A 23,494-nucleotide genomic window follows, 5' to 3' on the forward strand; every position below is an offset into this window, starting at 1 on the left:
AATCTAATTCCCTCAGCGTCACCCGACTTAATTTGACCACATTTCATTATCGTCGTTTTGCTTTTGTTGATGTTCATCTTATATCCAACTTTCAAGACACTGTCCATTCCGTTCAACTGCTCTTCCAAGTCCTTTGCTGTCTCTGATAGAATTACAATGTCACCTCAAAGTTTTTATTTCGTCTCCATGGATTTTAATACCTACTCCGAATTTTTCTTTTGTTTCCTTTACTGCTTGCTCAATATACAGATTGAATAACATCGGGGAGAGGCTACAACGCTGTCTCACTCCCTTCCCAACCACTGCCTCCCTTTCATGCCCCTCAACTCTTATAATTGCCATTTGGTTTCTGTAAAAATTGTAAATAGCCTTTCGCTCCCTGTATATTACCCCTGCCACCTTTAGAATTTGAAAGAGAGTATTCCAGTCAATTGTCAAAAGCTTTCTCTAAGTCTACAAATGCTAGAAACGTAGGTTTGCCTTTCTTTAATCTTTCTTCTAAGATACGTCGTAAGGTCAGTATTGCCTCACGTGTTCCAACATTTCTACGGAATCCAAACTGATCTTCCCCGAGGTCGGCTTCTACCAGTTTTTCCATTCGTCTGTAAAGAATTCGCGTTAGTATTTTGCAGCTGTGACTTATTAAACTGATAGTTCGGTAATTTTCACATCTGTCAATACCTGCTTTCTTTGGGATAGGAATTGTTATATTCTTCTTGAAGTCTGAGGGTATTTCGCCTGTCTCATACATCTTGCTCACCAGATGGTAGAGTTTTGTCGGGACTGGCTCTCCCAAAGCCGTCAGTAGTTGTAATGGAATGTTATCTACTCCCGGGGCCTTGTTTCGACTCTGGTCTTTCAGTGCTCTGTCAAACTCTTCACGCAGTATCGTATATCCCATTTCATCTTCATCTACATCCTCTTCCATTTCCATAATATTGTCCCCAAGTACATTGCCCTTGTATAGACCCTCTATATACTCCTTCCACCTTCTTGCTTTCCCTTCTTTGCTTAGAACTGGGTTTCCATCTGAGCTCTTGATATTCATACAATTGGTTCTCTTTTCTCCAAAGGTCTCTTTAATTTTACTGTAGGCAGTATCTATCTTACCCCTAGTGAGATAAGCCTCTACATCCTTACATTTGTCCTCTAGCCATCTCTGCTTAGCCATTTTGTACTTCCTGTCTATCTCATTTTTGAGACGTCTGTAGTCCTTTTTGCCCGCTTCATTTACTGCTTTTTTATATTTTCTCCTTTCATCAATTAAATTCATTATTTCTTCTGTTACCCAAGGACTTCTACTAGCCCTCGTCTTTTTACCTACTTGCTCCTCTGCTGCCTTCACTATTTCATCCCCCAGAGCTACCTATTCTTCTTCTACTGTACTTCTTTCCGCCATTCCTGTCAATTGTTCCCTTATGCTCTCCCTGAAACTCTGTACAACCTCTGGTTCTTTCAGTTTATCCAGGTCCCATATCCTTAAATTCCCACCTTTTTGCAGTTTCTTCAGTTTTAATCTACAGTTCATAACCAATAGATTGTGGTCAGAGTCCACATCTGCCCCTGGAAATGTCTCACAATTTAAAACCTGGTTCCTAAATCTCTGTCTTACCATTATATAATCTGTCTGATACTTTCTAGTATCTCCAGGATTCTTCCATGTATACAACCTTCTTTGATGATTCTTAAACCAAGTGCTAGCTATGATTAAGTTATGCTCTGTGCAAAACTCTACCAGGCGACTTCCTCTTTCATTTCTTAGCCCCAATTCATATTCACCTACTATGTTCCCTTCTCTCCCTTTTCCTACTCTCGAATTCCAGTCACCCATGACTATTAAATTTTCGTCTCCCTTCACTACCTGAATAATTTCTTCTATCTCATCATAGATTTCTTCAATTTCTTCATCATCTGCAGAGCTAGTTGGCATATAAATTTGTACTACTGTAGTAGGCATGGGCTTCGTGTCTATCTTGGCCACAATAATGCGTTCACTATGCTGTTTGTAGTAGCTTACCGGCACTCGTATCTTTTTATTCATTATTAAGCCTACTCCTGCATTACCCCTATTTGATTCTGTATTTATTACCCTGTATTCACCTGACCAAAAGTCTTGTTCCTCCTGCCACCGAACTTTACTAATTCCCACTATATCTAACTGTAACCTATCCATTTCCCCTTTTAAATTTTCTAACCTACCTGCCCGATTAAGGCATCTGACATTCCACGCTCCGATCCGTAGAACGCCAGTTTTCTTTTTGCTAATAATGACGTCCTCTTGAGTAGTCCCCGCCCGGAGATCCGAATGGGGGACTATTTTACCTCCGTAATATTTTACCCAAGAGGACGCCATCATCATTTATCCATACAGTAGAGCTGCATGCCCTCGGGAAAAATTACGGCCGTAGTTTCCCCTTGCTTTCAGCCGTTCGCAGTACCAGCAGCACAGCAAGGTCTTTTTGGTTAATGTTGCAAGGCCAGGTCAGTCAGTCATCCAGACTGTTGCCCCCTGCAACTACTGAAAAGGGTGCTGCCCCTCTTCAGGAACCAGACGTCTGTCTGGCCTCTCAACAGATACCCCTCCGTTGAGGTTGCACCCACGGTACGGCCATCTGTATCGCTGAGGCACGCAAGCCTCCCCACCAACGGCAAGGTCCATGGTTCATGGGACGTTAACGGTACAGACAAAAAATTACATCAAACTTTAAAAAAAAGGGAAACGGGACATTATACCCAAATTAATCGCCAACAGGAATACAATGAGTTTTATGCAGATGAAGAAGACACTTGACTTACATTATTGCGAATTCCTTTGTCGAAATTGCGAAAACAATTTATCGATATCTGTGACAATTGGGTGTGAGGAGCAGAGGTTTATCCGTCTCATCTATCATCGTACATACAGGGGGTGGACCGGCCAAAGTTACCTACACTTTGTACATGCAGGAGATGCACTGGCCAGACACTCTACCACACAGGGCTAGCCACTCTGACCTTATCATCGTACGTACTGAAGAGAAGCTGTACTACAGCGTAAATACGGTGGATGGACTTGCTGTTACTGACCTTCATGGAGTGCGCCTGCGAGCGCCGCAAAGATCCGGTGGGTTGTCGCGGGAAGCCGAGCCCCACGCGCGCCGCCGCCGCAACTGCCACCGCCGCCCCCGCCGCTCCCGCCTTGCCGGCCTTCCCCAGGCCTCCGCCGCCACTGCCGCTGCTGCCTGCACTACTCGTCGTCGCAGAACTCACGGAAGACACACCTGCCGAAAAACACACCATATGTACAGCATCTACTATTAACAATGCTCCGTTTCTAAGTGGTTTCTGCGTTAAAATTCCATTTCTCACTCTCTAAGGCAAGACTGGTAGTGAACACAGCAAACTTTCGTTTCAGATAGAGCAGAATCTTCAGGCTGGAAATCCTATTTAGATTACCAAAGAATTCCTCTCAATTTTTACATGCTTTTTGCATCTTTTGCTGAAGATCCAGTCATTACCTCCGACTACCATAAACAGAAAAAATAGTCAATTGGTTGTGATTAATTGCCCTAATCAACTAGTTAGCTACATAAAGCTTATCTTCAATAAGTGAGACTGAATGTACGGTACTTAAACGGTGTAGCCTTTCCAACAAGGACACTCAACAGAAGTATTTAAAAGATGTATGACATATATAAAGCTATAATGAGCAGCAATTTTGTGAGCAGAACATTGTTCTCCATAAAATTAACTACAAAACCATATAGCACAGTTGAGTGACTTAATTTTTACAAAATGTATTAATGAATTTTTTCAAAGAATTTTATATTTTGCAAAGGGAATTTGCAACAAATTTACTAAAGGGTACTCGAAGACTAAATATATTAAATTGGTTCTCTACTAAGAGGCCTCGCTTTTATCAAACAGAAGAGCTATTATTGGCCGACAAATACAGTTTCTTTAAGTTTTGGTATAACTCCTAAGGCAATTGATCGAATGGTGCCTTTGAAAGGAGATGGTCGATTTCCTTCTCTCCCCTACATGTCCAAACTAACATGGTGCTCCGTTTCGAATGACGTCGTAGTAGATGTCACGTCATACCTGCCTTCTTCGTCGATTAGCTGCCTTGATCCTCAAGAGATGTTTGTTTCATTTTTGTTTAAATAAAATCGAAAATCTATTACTTACAAAATATCTATGGAGGAGGACAGTTACCCAAAAGCGAAACATTGCTGTAATCAGGCTACTTTACATTAAAGCAACAAAGACAAGACATGAAATCTATAGAGTTATCATCCTCCTCTATGTAATGTACAAGGTATTCACTACAAGTATCATCAAGAACAAAGAACAGACTTTAAATTTTAATCAGGCAAAGAAAAAATCTGGTTTTAGAAATAACAGACTGGAGCAATGAGCATTAATTACCACATCGTCTGGGATTCTCAGAGAAAGTTTTTGACTGAATCTGAAAACAGTCTGTACTGACAGCCCTTAATTTAAAAAAATATTGATTTGAGCTATGTTAATATATTGAAGATACTAGAACTACAGTTCTACAGCTTACATTAGTCATACGACATTCTGAACAGAAAGAAGAGAGTGAAGAAGATTCCGTATCACTGAAATTGAGCTCAGTAAGATTCAGATCCGTAACCTGGGAAAATGAAGACGGATTACGTGATAATGGATATACCTGTATTACTTTCGTTTTGCTGAAGACGTTCAATTGTCTGCTTCTACTGCAGGTAAACTTTAACAATGAACAGATGAACTACTTTGAGAGAAATTGATAGCAGACTAGAAAATCTGTTACACAAAACTACAGTAAAATAAACTTACATATAAAAAGAAAATTGCAGCAACTTAATACTGAACTTGTCTAACGATTTGATGACTAGGGTAAAAGTGTCTCGCATCCTTTGTATAAAATAAATGGAATTTTCAGAACGAAAATTCCAGTAAATCTTAAACGGTTAATTTTACTGTGTTTGTGTTACCAATTTTGAATGGTAAAAGTTAGAAATAGAGGAGGTGTTCATCCATATATGGCTGATGATGATTCTGATGATGATGATGATGTATCGGTAACCTTACATTCAGCACAATAAACGAGAAGGGCAAAGCGGATAAACAATGAGAAAATATGTGAGGAAACCTTTTAATCAATATCATAGATTTTCATATAAATTTGTTATCTCTACTGGGTTCTACATAATTATTATTTTACTTGGTATTGGTAGCACGTATTATTGGATTTTGCTTCTCTCTTGAATGAAAAAATATATATTTGACAGATAGTTGCTTGTACTGTTTCTGGGATCGTGGCGATGTCAGTTTCCTTATTAGTTTCATGATACTGCACTAGGAATTCTCGTTTGAGTGTGTCTTCACCCGTTCGGCTGACTTGGCTACACCAACACCTCAGATCGGATAAGTGGTCAGGATTTTCCTGAATGCATTATAGCAGAATTACGTGAAATAAAATGATTCATTAAATACTTCAGTGTTCGAGTAAATTTGTATGTGTTAAATCACGCAAGTCGACTAACTGTCTCATATGATATCTGTATACATAGCTATTACAAGAATAATAGACACTATCTGGTCAGAAGTATCTGGACACCTATTAGTGGACAATCATGCTGGTTATGACCAACCCTCGCCTTTAAGGCGTATTGAATTGTTCTGGGACACTTTCTGTGAGATATTTGAATATGTGTCGAGGAAAGGTACTCGTTCCTTCCTCAAAAACCGAAACAAGAGAAGGTACTGCAGTTGAACGCTAGGGTCTGGAGCGAAGTCGACGTTCTAGCTCACATCAAAGCCTTTTAAGTGATTGATTTCGGTAATTCTTCTTGTCTCTCACCATAGGAGTGCTTGATTTCGGTGAGTCCCCTTCTCTCTCGCCATTCTTGTAATCCACAACAAATCACTAATATTCTCACTACCCTCTTGAAAGAATGCATACGACCTGGATACAATCGTCTATATACACGCCACTCGTGTCCTGTGAACTGCACTCGGTTTATACCCTTGTGAGTTAACGAGCATTTCGCTGTCATTTAAGTATATGGCCGAAAGAGTCAGCCTTCGAGAATTGTGAAACGAACCCTATCGTCCAGGACTGGATGTCACAAAGGACGCAGATTCACTACGAGATGGGGAAACTCACAGGCGTCTACTGTCTGTAGAGGCCTAAGCGCTGTAGTGTGCGAGTGAGACAGACGAGAACCTACGTCATAGGGAAACCCAGTAGAAGGCTTTTGTGGCCAAGGAGATGTAGCAGTGTTAAATATGGCGCACCTAAGGTCGGCCATAAAGGCAAACATTTATGCAAACTATTTAATTCTGTAGTAGTGCAGGGAATGAAACCACAGTAATTTTAATATACCATCCTTTATAAAATTTCATGGTGATCCCAATAAAGCTTGAATATTGACCATATCTATAATAGTTTAGGATTAACTGTCAAAGTGAAATTAACAAGTTTTGTAACGAAGACCTGAGTGCTAAAATATGAACACTTTGATCGATCTTAATGATCGACATTTCATATAGAAGTGCATCATTAAAATGACAAATGTTGTAAATATCAGCTCTGTAACTTCATTTGTTTAAAAGATATAGTAAATTTAAATTATCAGTATTTGCAGTTAAGCATCAGATCATCATTTCCTCCACACAAAACACATTGAACGATGACAGTATGCCACCTTATTGGATCATTAGGTTATGGAATATTTGTTGTAAAGTTTAGTGGGTTATAGTTACTTTTGTTCTTTATTTACCTATCAGAAAGCCTTGCTACTGGCCGTGGCATTCAAAGCTAAGAAGGAAATTGTATTGCTTTTATGTAAAAGAATTTAATGTTTATTATGTAATGGATGTTATTGTTACTTTATTTAGAACGTGAACGTGGTCAAACTTTGATCATTTAAATACGTTAAAATGTAAAATAATGTAAGAAAAGGTGTAGCCAATCAGATGGGCGGCTTCAGGAAAGGGAAATGCGCTTGTCAGTTGAGCTAAGATGTTCGGTGCGCGGGAAACGCGGTCGGAGATGGGGGAGATGGACAGAGGGGAGTTCTCGCCGAGACACCAAAATGGGTAGTTCGGCTGGAGACACAGAAGTGGACAGTTCCGACCTAGGTGCCAAAGGGTGCAGTCCTGGTGGAGACGCGAAAGCGGACTGTCGATCTTTAGGCAGCTATGAAATGAAACGACATAGAAAATTTCGCGTTGTGTGGTATCGCGGGACCTAGTCTCTCAGCGGTGAGCAGCCGCGCACCTGGTGTGAACTCTAACTTTTCGTGTAAATATCGAGGTGGAGTATTGGACTTGTGTTTCGTATTGAGATTGTGAATGATCGAACTGTGTCAAATGGATATGCGCTCGAGTGTAATAGTAATTCTAAATACGACCACTTTCGCTATTAGTTTGCTTTCTTAATAAACATTATTCCAACCAAATCGCAACTGTGTGGCCTACATCATTTATGGGTCGTTAATTTAGTTCCATATTGTTATGAACTTCGTGTTTCGCAAACTTGCCACCAGCCAGAGAATTTAATTGGACTGTGGACTGGCACTACATAATTTTTCGCCTCACTGGGGCGCTGCAGAAGCAGTCAGAAGAGTACGGGAGAGGGTAGGGCGGCCACTGACCTGAGAGGGAAGACGAGCCCGATGTCATGGAGTAGAGCGACTCGGAGTTGGGCACGGAGCTGCCGACCGAGTACTGCGACGCGGAGCTGGGCATGACGCCCCAAGGCAGGCCGGCGCCGTAGGCCGCGGGGTGCTGCTGCTGCTGGTGCTGCGGCTGCTGCTGGGGGTGGTGCGGGTGGTGGTGGTGATGGTGGTGGTGGTGCAGCGAGCCGGAGCCGCCCCCGCCACCACCGCCGCTCTGCTTGAGGCGCAGGATCTTGGCCCTGCAGATGACGCAGCGCAGCGGCAGCAGGCGCTGCGAGACCGCCATCTGGATGGTCTTGACGAAGCACTTGCGGCACACCACCCGGTGCCCACATGGCGACGTCTGCATCGTCGCCTTGGCGTTCACGCAGATCACGCACTGTCCAACACAAGCGAAATGACACTTACTATCAAAAGCCGATCAAGAGCCAGAGGCGATCGGTCTCAGTTTCCTGATGCTCATCTCCTTCTGCACACGTACCAGAACACACCACGTGCAGTTAACTATGGCGTCCAACATTTTGAAAGACGCAGACTTTCCGGATTTTACTCCATGATGTTAAAGGAAAGATTGGTACGTTATTGTTGGCTGGGAGGCCCCAAGAGGTAGACTGAGCTCCAAAAAGGGAAAAGTTTTTCTTTGCCAGTGCACAGTGGCCTATTTCCTTGCACTCTGTGAAAGTTGTGTCTTAGGGATTACTCCTTCAGTATAGTCAGTAATGGGTGCGTGTATAGTGTCATGTAATGGTGAACGAGAGGGTGATATGCGATTTGGCACAAAACTTCTTCCTCTACAATAACAATAACAATAACAATAACAATAACAATAAGGGGACTGTTGAGCTTAATGATCCCATCTGACAGAAAAATCATCACCAACTTGTCACAACTGTCACATGAGCTCACTCCAGGAAACTGCGGAGCGGTTTGGAATTTAATCCATTAATCTGGGGTAATTTAAATGCTGCCCATGAATATTCCTTCCACTACTAGGATTAGTAAAAAAGGGATGAAAATTATAGTTTAACATGTCCCCCACCCCGATGACGAAGACAAAGCACAAACTCGGAATAGTGAAGAAGTGGGTGAGAAAAATGGCGACTATTGGTGCCTGTCATTTAAATATTGATGAAATTTGTCCACAGTCTGTCATGTTGGTGACGCCGTTTAGAGTTTGACGTGCTAAAGCTACCTTGAAAAAACTGGTCTATGGCCTGCTGGAAGGAAGACCGATCAAATTAAGAAATTTATTTCATTTAAGTTCCCTCATTCCTTATTCTATGTGCGACAGTAGTTGGGAGATTGGGTCCCTAGTTGGACATAACCAATCATCGTGATAGGGGAAGGGAATATCCAGGACGGGTGAGGAGTTAATTTGGATTTCTTGACTATTAACAAAACCTGTTCCAGCTCGGAAGAACACGTTACTTTGAGTACAACAGAGGCATACCTTGTGTGAGGAAGATAGCAATCTTTAACGTAGGTTCCTCCCCATCACTTGAAAGAGTGTGTTACTTCACACGTGACGGAGTGGTGCTTGCGTGAGGGAGATGACAGAACCACTGGCGTGTTTAAACTCCAACGAAAAGTTCTCCCAATCACTCAACAGAGAGAGCCAGATCTGGACATGAGATAAAAATGCAGGACGGAAAAGGGACTGAAAAATACGTAGCCTTGCGCAGCCAATGATTGGAGTGTTTCACTTACACCGGCTATCCCCCCCCCCTCCCCCGCTCTACCTGCGACCGAGAGCAGTTTTAGGGACGACGAAGACGACCAGTGGTGAAAGAGACAGAGGGATGCAAAGTTGTAAGCCTTGCGACGGTTGGAATTTTAAGATCTAATGAGCTTCTACCCTCTCGGATTGGATGAGAAACTAACTATCGCGAAGAGCCATTGTGTTGGGGGGACCATACTTTGCCTTGTAACGTTTTGGTAATCATTCATTGTTTGTGATCTTGTTTTAGCTGTTCACGTGTTTTGTCTAGTTGATCACGTCTTACGAAATAAAGATTATTTGTGACACAGGCGAATCTCCTCTCACTGATGCTGAAGCAAACCGCTAGTATCCTCCAAGCGACCTTCCAGCACTTAACAGTTAAAATTCTTTCTGTTCACGATTTAAACTGTTAATAACTTCGCCGAGATTTGATAGCTCATTCTAATTTCTAAGGCAGAATGGAAGGAAATTGGACTGGACGTGAATGCAGATGTTTATCATTCCCTTCAGCCTACCCCACTAGAAGCTATTTTAAACGCGTTAGATACTTAACAGAAGTTCTTTCAGTTCAGTTTTCTTACCACAATGGGTATTAAAAATCGAAAAGTAAGTTTTCAATGGGCGGTGCCCCTTCAGAGGAACACCCCGGCAATGTGACTTCGGGAAGTCACTGGAAAACAAAAACCGGGTTGCCAGACGGCGATTTGAAACATCGTCCTCTTCAATACGAGTTCAGTCGCATCATAACGTGAGTAGAACCGTAACGTGAGTCTGCCGCCACCTCACAGGAGTGTGTTAGCGACCTAGTTTTCAATGGCGGGTGATGATGTTAATGGTCCTGTGGCATTGGTACCGCATCATTCTTCCAGAAGATTTCGAAATGATATTTCTAATTTCTTGTTGAGCACTTCTTCTGGGAAGTGGATGGATGAACACTGCGTTGCACTGTTAAATTATCGGTGATTTCGAGACTTACGAGAGAGATGAACGATAATGGCTCAAATGGCTCTGAGCACTATGACGAACGATAATGCCCAAAAGTCGGAACTAGCAGTCACTTGCAGATAAACGACATTTATCGTGCGGAAGTATACTTAGAAAGTGATGAATGCAGGTATATTAAACAGCCCCCTACGAATCAATTCTGTTGAGACAAAGAGATCGAAATCAGACTACTCTGCGTCGCACAAAGGTTTTCAAGCAGTCTTTCTTCCCGTGTTCCATAGGAAGAAACCTTGATATGTGCACATTGGGAAGCACCCTATACCAAGCATTCCATAGTGGTTCGCAGAGTTTAGTTGTTACTGAAGTCGTATAATATAATCAGGTGAAACACTTGCCTGGCGACATATTGTTATGCGTGAGCACAAAACGTCTAATTAAGGATAATGGTAAAATGGTATTACAGGTTTGTAGAGGTCTCTAACACCACACGTAGTTCCAGACCTATTGCTAATTAAAGACTATTTTTCCACATTACGCTTTGAAATTATTTAACTCTGTTAATAAAATTGGTGTAACCGTCGGCGAAGTGTTAACAGACAGATGTTGGTGAGAGTTATCTACAAATAACTCCACTTACAGACGAGGGTGTAATTAGATGAATGACAAACACTAACTTCACTGAACGAAGGTTTATTCAGCACTAGCACATACAAGAGCGCGGAGCGAACTGCCTCCGGCCAGAACACATACAGCATATATACAGCTACAGAACATTCCTGTACAATGATTCTTGACATTTGTGGTTACTTCTAGAATGTACTCGAACCGAAAATAGAAATTAAAACTGTACAGTCCAGGTGGGCTTTTAGCTCACGTCCCTCCATGCAACTGTTTAGTATCATAACAACTACACCACGGTGCTACTCAGATTATTCTGCGACAAAATGTTTACTTAGCTGAAGAGGGGGCCGTCACCAACTTCCAAATTTGATTACGTTTTTGAAGCTACGGAATTAACAGAATGTTACACAAAGCAGAATGCGCTATTATGAATGCACAGTTATTACAACGAATATAAATGTCTTTGCTTTATGTAAAATGAGGAAGAAAGTAAGATCACCCTATATGCGTGTTGTTAATATCATCAGTTACGCGAGAACCAGAAGAGTTGCATCCATTCTGAGTCCATAAATGGGAAGAGAGGGATTTTTCCCGTAGGGAAGATGCGCTACTTATGTGTCAGCATTAAATTAAGACATATTTTCACTATTCACACAGTCTTAGCTGTGCAAATGCTACAAATCACGGTAACTCACAGAGCATTTAAATTAGATATTCAGTGTTTAGAGTCGATTTGTTTAGAAATTAAACACGCATATCATATATTTTTTAAATATCGTATGTTATTCAAGATTATGCACTTTTTGAGTCTGGTGAATCTGGACAGTGGTAGTTGGAGACCCATGCTGGGGGTAAAGGGTATAAATTCCGAGACTCGAATGTGGTGAAGGACTATAGTAAGATAGGCGTTTGTCTGAGGTACTGTGTCGGTTTAGGTGGCAGCTTAGCCACGTTGATAAAGTATTTCTCGTGAGGATTTCTAAATTCAGAACATGAACTTTTGGAGGGACCTGGTGTTTGGTGTGTGAGGAGCAGTTAGCAATACTTTGACTTTTGAAGGGGCGTAGCCCTAGGATCGATGCTGGGCTCCATATGCTAAAAGCAATTGGGACTTATATTAGTCGGTGCTTCAGTGTCTTTGATGGGGCTTGATAGAATTTAACTTTTGTCGCTCGGTTAACCCCGACTGGTCGTATGATTCGCTACACTATGCACATATGCCTGAGGGTGATAGATAATTAAGACAAGTTTAATTAAGATGTATGTCCACTACTGTAATCTAAAATCAACCTTACATCAGACTTATTTAAGAATATTGTCAGGTGTTTTCGATTAACAATATTTTCAGGAAAAGAATGAGAGACTACACGGAAACCCATTTGACACAGATGAGCCATAAGCATTAAATACTTATCCGTGTACTGCGTCCCATTGCCGTTAATAAAACAAACTTTATTTTATTTGAGAACGCCAGATAGGAGCAAAAGCGTTGCAGGCGTAGATGCAGAAGTTGTCGCTTTGCTACATGTTTATGTCATGGGGACTCATATACTGGTCAAATAAAAACCATGTAGCTCTCAGAATAATCATTGTAAAAGGAAAAATATTTTACGTTTATTTGTTTATTAACTGACAAACCCCGTATTGCCGTAGTATTCACTTTCCCAATTTTCCGTTGGAAGCTAAACCAAAAAACAACTGTGTTTGTAGAGTAAAACCGTAAAATTTCATTTCCATATATTCCTGAAAACATGCTTGAAATTATGAAACAGTTTCTGTACACTGGGCGCACCCGCTTCGCAATCCTATAGGGCGATTTTTTAAAACGTTTCTATGGACGGCTTCTTCATAGCCCTATAGATGGCTATTGTTTTTGCCTACAGCAGTTTGCGCTTCATAGTTGAAAGCTATCAAAAGCGCTGCTAGGTGTCAGGGATGTCCTAAAGTTGACTCGCCTGTTAGTGTGTCTTAGTAATTAAGAAGAAATGTTTTACGACTTCGTGCATGATGTGGCATTTTTTCATGCATCTCAGCATTTATGACGTCATATCTCTTGAACTACGCGTAGTACAATGATGCAATGTTGTATGTACATTCAGAGGCATACTGTCTGCAAAATGTGTTGCTAGTAGAGTTAGTGGCAAATAAGTAATAAATTTAAACTTCATGCACAATGAGGCAGTTTTTCACGCAGCTCTGTGTTTATGACGTCATATCTGCTGGTCTGCGTTAGGTAGGTGGCTCTTAACCCCACAGAAATTGGTGCCTGACAATAAGGGATCTGTGTAAAAGTTTGGTTGAAATCATTCCAGTGGTTTAGGAGGAGGTGCGGATTATACATACACGCACGCATACATCAATTTCTATAATGGTTTATGGTGGTAAATTACTATGGGACCAAACCGCTAAGATCATCGATCCCTAGGCTTACACACTACTTAATCTAACTTAAACTAACTTACGCTAAGGACAACACGCACACACCCATGCCCGAGGGAGGACTCGAACCTCCAACGGGGGCAGCCGCGCGAACCGTGGCAAGGCGCCCTAACTCAATTTCTATAATATGTACGGGTTTAACCAGGTAAGATTAGGGCCTCTAAGCCCTGTCTTTCATCGAATTTGACAGGTTCAGTGTTTTTCACATTGTAGTTGCCTAAGAAATAACAATATTTTCAATATGACCAATGGTAGTAAGATAGAATTAATAATGATTTGAGTAAGACAATATGAATGGATAATACTGGCTAAGAACTAATAAACTTAATACTAGCAGTACTGTTACTTTTACTACTACTACTACTACTACTTCTGCTACTACAGCTGGTGCTGCTCCTATTAATGCGGTGTTAGTGGTGTTAGTGGCAGATACAAAATGTAGTGATATTTTCTGACAGAACGAGTTCTGATGGAGAGAAATTTTGGTAGACTGCACCATCTAAGGGTGTTGGGAAATGGAGAAGATCTGGTTGGAAAGAAGGAAGTAATTGGGTAACGAGCTGGTGCAGGGACAAAGGTAGACGTAATTATTACTTCAGTAGGTTTGTCAGTAACTGGCTTCCGCAGCTGGAGATGTTAGTCCCTTATCTGATATAATGAGGGAGGTCATTCCAGAGTCTGGCTCCTGCCAATGAAAAGAATTTGTGGAAGCGGCTGAGCGATGGAGTGGGACAGGGACAATATGGCTCTGATCGGAACGGATGTTTCTGCCATCTTGTTAAGGCACAAGGGTTAAGGTCGAAGAGACATATGGGGGACGGTGTACGTTAATAAGGCGGTAGAGAAGACGAAGTGTACGGTCACCTCTGTAAGTGTAAGATGGCGAAATATGACCAAAAAGTAGAACGTCACAAACATATCGAACGTGGGCGTTCATCACCAGTTCCAGGCATCGTGAACTATCTTGAGCAAGACCCTGCACTATAATATCGTTGCAATCAACCATTGGAAGTATACATGATGCTTGTATAAATTTATTCTGAGATGGAAACTAGAGAGTTTTTTATACTTTTGTAGGGCACGGAGAAATGCTGATGCCTTCTTGCACATTACAGCTATGCGCTCAGCGCAATTTACCTTCTCATTATTAGTACTCCTAAGTTCTTTGCTGAGGGAGAGAAGTTGATATTTGTGTCTCATTTAGGATTAAAGACATAAGGGATGCCTGGTATTTCCGGCAGCGGAGCCTAGAATGAGAAACTAGGACCGCCTGGGTTTTGGATGGGTTCAGCTTTAACCCTACATTCTGTACCTATTTTGATAGAGCACCAGTATCATTACTGAAATGCTCGATAGCTGACTTCAACTTTATTGATTTTGCATTTAGATATAACTGGAGGTCATCAGCATACCTGTGGTATTAACAGTAGGATAAGACTGATGACTCGTCACTGACATGCAATGAAACCCTGTGGGACGCGTGATACTATCTGCCTCCATTGTGACGTTATGATGTCGGACATGAGGTACTGATGGCGACACCAGTGCACTGAACTTGACGAGAAATGTTGCCTTCTAAACTGAAGAGCTTGCACAGGATAGAGAAGCGTGGATACCGGCATCAAACCAGTCTACTGACTGAAGACCACAATAACAACAACAACAAGTTTAAATTGTTTACTTGTCACCACAAACGGTCGTCAAGCCACAACGCTAAAACAATGAATTTTTTGAAAGGTTATACAACTAGTTCCAGCGCACAGAGTCGTCATTTTCAAAACTGAAACTGGGTATGTAACACTTAAAAAATTTCATTGTTTTAGTGACGTGGCTTGACGACCGTTTGTGGTGTCAAATAAAGATTTTAAATTTCATTCAGTCGCACTCCTTGAGGACAGTTATGTCGAAATACAAAAGCAACAAGTTCGCCAACTAAAAAAAAGCGAAATAAGGATAATGGAATGTATTCGAATCAAATTAGATGAGGCTGAGGGAATTAGGTTAGAAAACGAGACACTTAGAGCAGGTGATGAGTTTTGCTATTTGTGCAGCAAAATAACTGATGGTCGAAGCAGAGAGTATATGAAATGTAGACTGCCAATGGCAAGAAAGGCCATGTAGCTATGTATGGAAGTGAAACATGGACCATAAACTGTTTAGACAAAAAGAGAATAGAAACTTTTGAAATTTGGTGCTACAGAAGAATACTGAAGATTGGATGAGTACATCGTCTAGCTAATGAGGAGGTACTGAATACAATTCGGGAGACAATAAATTTGTGGCACAGCATGACTACACGAAGGGATTACTTGACAGGACACTTTCTGAGACATCAATGGATTACCAGTTTACTGTTGGGGGGAAGTGCGGTGAGGGGGGGGGGGGGGTTAAAAATCGTAGAGGGAGGCTAATAGATGAATACAGCAAGCAGAGTTAGAGGAATGTAGGTTTTAATAATTATTTACAGATGAAGAGGCTTGCACAGTACAGAGTAGTCTTCCTACTGAAGACCACAACAACAACAACAACAATAAGAACAAGGCGTTCTGCAAGTAAAATGTCGAAATTGACAGTTCCAGAGGCTTTTCTGAAGTCTAAGAAGAGGATAGTAGCCTCTTTTCTATTCACAGTAAGTTTCAGGTCATCTGTTATTTCTATTAAAACAAATGTTGTGCTGTGTTGTTTGTGAATCCTGATCTATTCGTCTAGTACTAGGGCTACTTGTTTCAGCCTCCGATTGGTTGTGAAATTACACCCACAGTGAAAAATCAGTGAAGCTTTGCAAAGATATGCCGTGCAGTGTCTCTAGTATGCCTGTATATAGCGTCACATCGCACTTATCAGTTCTGAGCGCACAGTGAGGACGTATAGATGCCAAAAAAATAGCGTCCTCCTGCCAAGTTTGAGGTGACTGGTGAGATATTTCACCTGATTTCGCGCAGCCCACATAGCGTGACTGTCATGCATTTCCTTCTTCATGACATTTCTCAGCCATACACTGCAGGGCAACGAAGACGACCCTGCAGCGTTTTCTATGGGACTTGTCGTTGAACCACCAGACAACACAGACTTGTCGCCCTCTGATTTTCGTCTCTTCGTGCACATGAAGACGACAGAATTTTTGCGTGGACAACGAGCTGCAGACCAGCTTAGAGAATTGGGAGAAATCGTAGATGATTGCTTTCGATGAGGATGGTAGGGCCTACTGGAAAGTTAGTACCTTGTTACGACAAACTGTTTAAGTTATAGTGACAACTATGTAGAGAAGTATCTAGAAGGTGGAGGTAAATGCTACAAACAAAACCCATTTTGATTTTCTCTGTGGCTTCAAATTCGCGATGATCTGAAGTTGAAGAAAGGAAAAGAAGAGAGGAGAGCAAACATATGGCTAATGAGAAGGTGCTGTGGGAACGTTCTCTTCAGCTCTTCAGGTAATGGCTTGACAGGTCCCCAGGCCTCAGGGAAAGATAGGCACACAAGGTAGAACATTTTCCCTTCCACTAATGACGAATTCAGTTCGTCGTCAGTTTTACATTTAATGAATAATGAGTGGTCGATTAATAATCGACCAGTGGTTTTCTGCTGAGAGAGAGAGAGTGAGTCATTTAGCAGGACACGCGTAAACAAACAGGCAGCAGGCAGCGATAGCTCAGGGTTTGAGCGCTTCATGAAAAACCCAGCGGCTACGCAGTGCGGTGGCGCTGAAAGATTCAGCAGGCCGCAGCGCCGTCCCATCCCCTGACGGCCGTTTTGTGCACCACGGTTGCTGCCGCTGCGGCCCGCTTTGTCACCGATAGGTTGCAACCGGACATTCCTAGCTGGCCAGTCACCACACAGGACCACGGCGGCTGTTAGTACACGCTTGTTTACAACACTTATAGGTGGGGTTCCTCATCATGTGCGGTCCGAAAGTCGCAGTTTACAACTAACACACTCCTTACTTCTGGTTCTACCGAAGAAGGCATCGGGCTAGTTAGTAGTTGGCCAGAGAAAACGTTTGTAATTGGGGAATACATTATATTTAGGTTTATTGAAACACTGCGGTACGTATTCAAAACTTCTGAGCAAAAGAAAAGATAGTCATTTTATTTGTTAATTATTGCATACAATCTTGATACTAAAGTCCTGGAATTTAATGCGGCTCGTATTTCCACATAGCTATCGAAAGTTGCATACAATTGTGGTTAAACATTTGTTTCTTGATTTAAAAGCCATTTAAATGTTTACTATAATTGGTGAAATTAACTCTATGTAAATAAAAATGTAAATGTTTGTTTGTTCAAAATTGTGTATCTTTGAGAGTTCTTCACCGATTGCTTTGAAATATTGACACATCGTTACATTCGAATATGCGCGTGTTTTTATGTACCCACTGAAGCGCCATATATATATATATATATATATATATATATATATATATATATATAGGGACCTACGTTTTTTAAATGGAACCCCGTTAGTTTTGTTAGCACATCTGAACATATAATCAAATAAGTAATCAGTGCCATTTGTTGCACTGTAAAATGTTAATTACATCCGGAGATATTGTAACCTAAAGTTGACGCTTGAGTACCACTCCTCCGCTGCTCGATCGTGTGTATCGGAAAGCACCGAATTACGTAGGGATCCAAAGGGAACGGTGATGGACCTTAGGTACAGAAGAGACTGGAACAGCACATTACGTCCACATGCTAATACCTTTTTATTGGTCTTTTTCACTGACGCACATGTACATTACCATGAGGGGTGAGGTACACGTACACACGTGGTTTCCGTTTTCAATTACGGAGTGGAATAGAGTGTGTCCCGACATGTCAGGCCAATAGATGTTCAATGTGGTGGCCATCATTTGCTGCACACAATTGCAATCTCTGGCGTAATGAATGTTGTACACGCCGCAGTACATCTGGTGTAATGTCGCCGCAGGCTGCCACAATACGTTGTTTCATATCCTCTGGGGTTGTAGGCACATCACGGTACGCATTCTCCTTTAACGTACCCCACAGAAAGAAGTCCAGAGGTGTAAGATCAGGAGAACGGGCTGGCCAATTTATGCGTCCTCCACGTCCTATGAAACGCCCGTCGAACATCCTGTCAAGGGTCAGCCTAGTGTTAATTGCGGAATTTGCAGGTGCACCATCATGCTGATACCACATACGTCGACGCGTTTCCAGTGGGACATTTTCGAGCAACGTTGGCAGATCATTCTATGGAAACGCGATGTATGTTGCAGCTGTTTGGGCCCCTGCAATGAAGTGAGGAATAATGAGGTGGTCGCCAATGATTCCGCACCATACATTTACAGTCCACAGTCGCTGTCGCTCTACCTATCTTAGCCAGCGAGGATTGTCCACGGACCAGTAATGCATGTTTCGTAGATTCACTGCCCCGTGATTTGTGAAACCCGCTTCATCGGTAAACAGGTAGAACTGCAACGCATTCTCTGTTAATGCCCATTGACAGAATTGCACTCGATGATTAAAGTCATTACCATGTAATTGCAGATGCTGCTCGCCGATCGTGGGCCGTGTTTGTTACAACACGCAATTGAACGTCGGAGGTTTCAAGCATCAACTTTCGGTTATAATATCTCAGAATGTAATTAACATTTTACAATGCAACAAACGGCACTGATTAGGCATTTGTTTATATGTTCAGATGTGCTAACAAAACTAACGTGGTTCCATTTTATAAAAACGTACGTTTGTGTTAAAAAACATACTTCCGTGCACTTTTGTATGGTTTGTATTAAACAATTACACTAGCCCCTCTCCTTACGTTCGGTCTGTGGAATCGGTTCGTCAGTATTTGATGTGGTTTACGAAATATATCCAGCGGTAACGTTAGGTGACTCACCCTGTATACTATAAAAAGGGTGAGTCACGTAAGACGTAACAGTCATTTTATTTCCTGAAAGATTACACATATCGAAACGTGGTTTTCGGCAAATGTTAGAGCGTCAAGGGGCACGTTTGGCTTTGTTTGGTTAATGTTTTTAGCGCTGGTATCAACGGAGATATTGAAGCAAGTAAGTTTTCTTAACTAGAACCGTATACTTTCATAACTGCATTCGATAGCTCTTGAGAAGACAGTTACCGTGATGTAGCGTTTCGTAATGTTGACATTGAAACCTGTCATAAAAAATTCGAGAAATATCCTAGAATGTGAGAGCACGGTGGCCGGAAACGGCATTTGCGGTGCAAACACCGCCAAGCAGTCGTCTCGGACCAGGTTGCGTGGTTATTACTGTATTAAATACATAAATGCTAGAAAGAAGATTTGGCCTATCTTTTCCTATACGTTGCTGTGTGCTTCTTATAGGTAAAATACATGCTGTTGGACAACTGCCTCTACCTACACTACTCTAAATTACACCACAAGGAATACTTTGGTTGAACAAAACATTTTATTAAAAATACTTTGCTGACCACCTGTACTCCTGAAAATAAATAGTCTTAACGTAACGTCGTTTCATGCTGAACGCAAGCGCGTAATGACAGTGCTACCAACCACGTGCAGCCCAGACTGTCGACTTATGTGATACTGCAATACATTTTCGTACACACGGAAATGAAACAAGCTATTTACTAACAATGATTTGATAACCGACCAAATCACATTACATAAATTTTGTCTTCCAAAAAAATAACTTTATTCTGTTTTTAGGCATGTGTTTAAACCGGTCAACCGATTGAAAATGTACCTTTCAACGCACATTTGCAGTCGCCGTTCGAAAGTGACGAATAGGTGTTATTTCATCAGTTGAAATGGAAGAACATGCACTGGCGATTCGATGACACATATTGTTTGGTGTAGATGGGGCTCCGCCATTGACTGCAGATAGAAAGAGAGGCGTGATGAGAAGATGGAGAGAGAGGGGGAGGGAGAAGGAGGAGGAGGAGGAGGAGAAAGGAAAAGAGAGGAGCAATGGGAGGAAATGGACAAAGAGAGGGGAAGGGGGAAGGAGAAGATGGGCAGAGATAGGAGTGAGGGGGATATGAGGGCATAAATACAATACCTATGCATATTAGAAACGTGTGATTCCTCTTTTCTTTCTTTTCCGTTTAGCCAAATTGAGCGACACCAGCAGGTGGGCGGGCACAGCTAGTATGAGACAAAATAGAAAGAAAATCATCCGAAACCTATAAACTATGGTACTACATCCACACTTCTGTTGAAGCAGATCGGTTACTGGCCATTCCTGATCTTAACGACTGGTAAAGCTGTTGAGGAGTTCTACATCTGTGACCCATGCTAACATTTCTTTCTTCAATGCAAGTGTGTCCCCGTATATGGTGACAAGAAGGTAAATCTCTAGTACCAGAGTTGCAATCCTGAGCTCACTGTAAGTTAGCCACAGGTGAGCTGCAGCCGTCATCCCGAGTCCCAGTGAGGTTATCGAATGGGACCCAAGGGATCCTCACCCCATCCTCTCCTCCTACCCTTCGCGGGTTGGGAGACCCACATACGTTACATACAGATTCGCATACATTCTGCTGATTCTGCCTAAACTGCCACAAAGTCTTCCACTCTCCTCTGCCTCTATGCAGGAGTTCATTCCAACATTGGGGAACCCTACAGTATTCACTTCAGGACAGGGTTTTTTCTTAAAGTGCTTTCACTTTCCAAATATTTTCTAACTTCCCTTCGAGATCCCTAATTTGCTACTTCGTTTCAGCACAGTCTATCTAATCGAACTTCCTGCAGTTGCTGCCTTACCAGAGCCAGTACGAAACTCCAGAAAACAAGGCTTCAGGCTACACTATAATCTGCGTAACATGCAAGTCGCTGTCCGCTCCTGTAAGATGGACACACAGTCCACAAATGTGTTCCACTCTGAAGTATCGCTATGCAGGTCTACAGAATCTCCATCGTTGATGATAAAGCAGTTCGTCATCATGATTCGATGCTACAAGACGAGGAAATTGCTGTGAAACGCTCAGTCGTGAACATCGGCAGGCAGGTGCTGCCCTCTGCTCCATTGGAGGGCGGCGAAGCTCTGTCTGGAACACCACCAGTAATCAGTCTATTGTCTGCGCTGGCAGCCAAACAAAGGCGAAGGTCCGGAAGTCATTAGCGCCGCAGTGGCTTTTTGTCCAGGCTCTCCAAATCACAGCAAAGCAGCAAAACCCTGGATCAAGGTGTTCCCATCCCCCCCATCAAATATATTCCTTCCGAATTTTTCATTAAAAGAATTCCTTAAAGATGCAAATCTTGAATCTCCCTCTGCTGACCTCCTAACTTCTGAGTCTACATAAAAAGTCTACATGTGACAAAGTAAAATGTGTTGCAGTGTCATTACTCCACTGTTATCCAAAGTCAACCATTGTTCTGTTACATCTAAAAACGTGAAAACAAGCTGATGAACATTCACTCTCCATAACTTTATTACCTGCACTTACACGCCTCTCACCGGTGTCTTCAGGTTTGATTTATAGAGGTATAGGTCTTCTCCGGTATTTCTAAAGCAGTACATAAGGGGTTTTGGGGTATGATTAAAAAAAGTGGAAGATATTTTTGGTCAACCTATTCTTGTCCATTCGTTTAAGCCGGTTGCGTCTTTCATTTCCCTTCTGTTTTGCCATAGAGTTCGTTTTCGGATATTTTTGGTGAATTCAAGTCAAGTTATTAGATCTCGTGATGAACCTCAGTAATTCTGAGGCCTTTCTTCCCCAGATCTTCGAGGAGGCCTCTACTTACATTTAAACATAGGGTTTCGCCTGCATACGTAACTACTGGTGTCATAACCTTTCTACAGTGAGGTACGTTAGTGTTGTGTAAAAGACAGTTTTGGTTGTAGATAGTGCGCAAAGATTGGTGAGATATTTCAGGTTTACGTATTCATTCCTTAAGTGCTTCCTGTCCAGTGCGCTTTCCGCAAAGATCGCACATAGATAATAAAAATTATTCTATTCTACTGATGTTTCCATGTTTCGTTTGGAATTTTGCGGACGCATCTTGGATATTAGTCATTACTTCTGTCTTTTACAGATCATATCTGCAGGCTCATTTGTCCGGCAATTTCCTTTAACAGTTGAATTTCAATCCTAGCAGTTTCTATGTCATCTTACAGTATGTCAATGCCGTCAGCAAAAGCTGGATAGTCTATCGTGATTTCCTTCGATTTAATTCCACTTCTCATCGGGCTGTAGTCGCTTTCCATCATCTCGTTCGCCAGGTCTTCATGATTTTTTTTTCTTCAAGAACAAAGTAGATCAGCGTTGGTGACAGCCCTGTCTGACTCCTGTTTTCGCCGGCCAGAGTGGCCGAGCGGTTCTAGGCGCAACAGTCTGGAACCGCGTGACCGCTACGGTCCCAGGTTCGAATCCTGCCTGGGGCATGGATGTGTGTGATGTCCTTAGGTTAGTTAGGTTTAACTAGCTCTAAGTTCTCGGTGACTCATGACCTCAGAAGTTAAGTCTCATAGTGCTCAGAGCCATTTTTTTTACTCCTGTTTTGATCCCAAAGCAACCTAGAAGACATCCTAGGAATTGTATGTTGAATTTTGCATCCATCAGGGTGGAGCTAATTAATATGTGAACATATTTTCATGTATTTAAATATCTCTTTCTGAGATGTCACTATTTTCTATCTTTTATATTACATATTTGATCATATATATATATCCCATTTTTATGTGAATAGTTGCCTTGTTTGAAACGTACATTATTTCTGCTTGTAAAATGAATTTTATTATAATCATAATTTTTGAAAATCGCTCTATACGATAAACCTCTACGGTGACCTATATGCATTGTTCATTAACTTTTAACAGTGAAGCTGAGCTACACCTCTAGTTTTGTTTATTCTCGTTCGATTGTATTGTTTCGTACCACACATTTCTGGTCTGATATTCTTGGAGTTGTTAACGATTTATCTAATACTCAGTTCTAACTGTGCCTTCACAACTAGCACATTACCACTGTACTTCCTCTTCATTGCGTTTTACTTGTTGTGAGCATACTGCATTGTCTTTAATAAGGTATAAACAACTTACAATAACTTTCTCAGTTAAAAAAATTAATGAGAGGTTTGTCACTTTCATGTTGTGATGAGACACAAGGCAGTGTGTATAACAGTGACATATTAAAGATTAGCA

General features: G+C 41.8%; 1 protein-coding gene across 1 annotated transcript in view; it reads right to left on the reverse strand.

The window, feature by feature from the left end:
* LOC124777422 (fl(2)d-associated complex component) overlaps positions 1 to 23,494 on the reverse strand; it is a 541,124-nt gene that overhangs the window by 39,559 nt on the left and 478,071 nt on the right. Inside the window, exons 3-4 of the mRNA XM_047252820.1 lie at positions 7,647 to 8,049; positions 3,067 to 3,260 (exon numbers count right to left, since the gene is read on the reverse strand). Of these exons, the coding sequence (XP_047108776.1) occupies positions 3,067 to 3,260; positions 7,647 to 8,049 (597 nt within the window). The remainder of the gene's footprint in view (positions 1 to 3,066; positions 3,261 to 7,646; positions 8,050 to 23,494) is intronic.

The sequence above is a fragment of the Schistocerca piceifrons genome, chromosome 2 (genome assembly GCF_021461385.2).
Source record: "Schistocerca piceifrons isolate TAMUIC-IGC-003096 chromosome 2, iqSchPice1.1, whole genome shotgun sequence".
NCBI lineage: Eukaryota > Metazoa > Arthropoda > Insecta > Orthoptera > Acrididae > Schistocerca > Schistocerca piceifrons.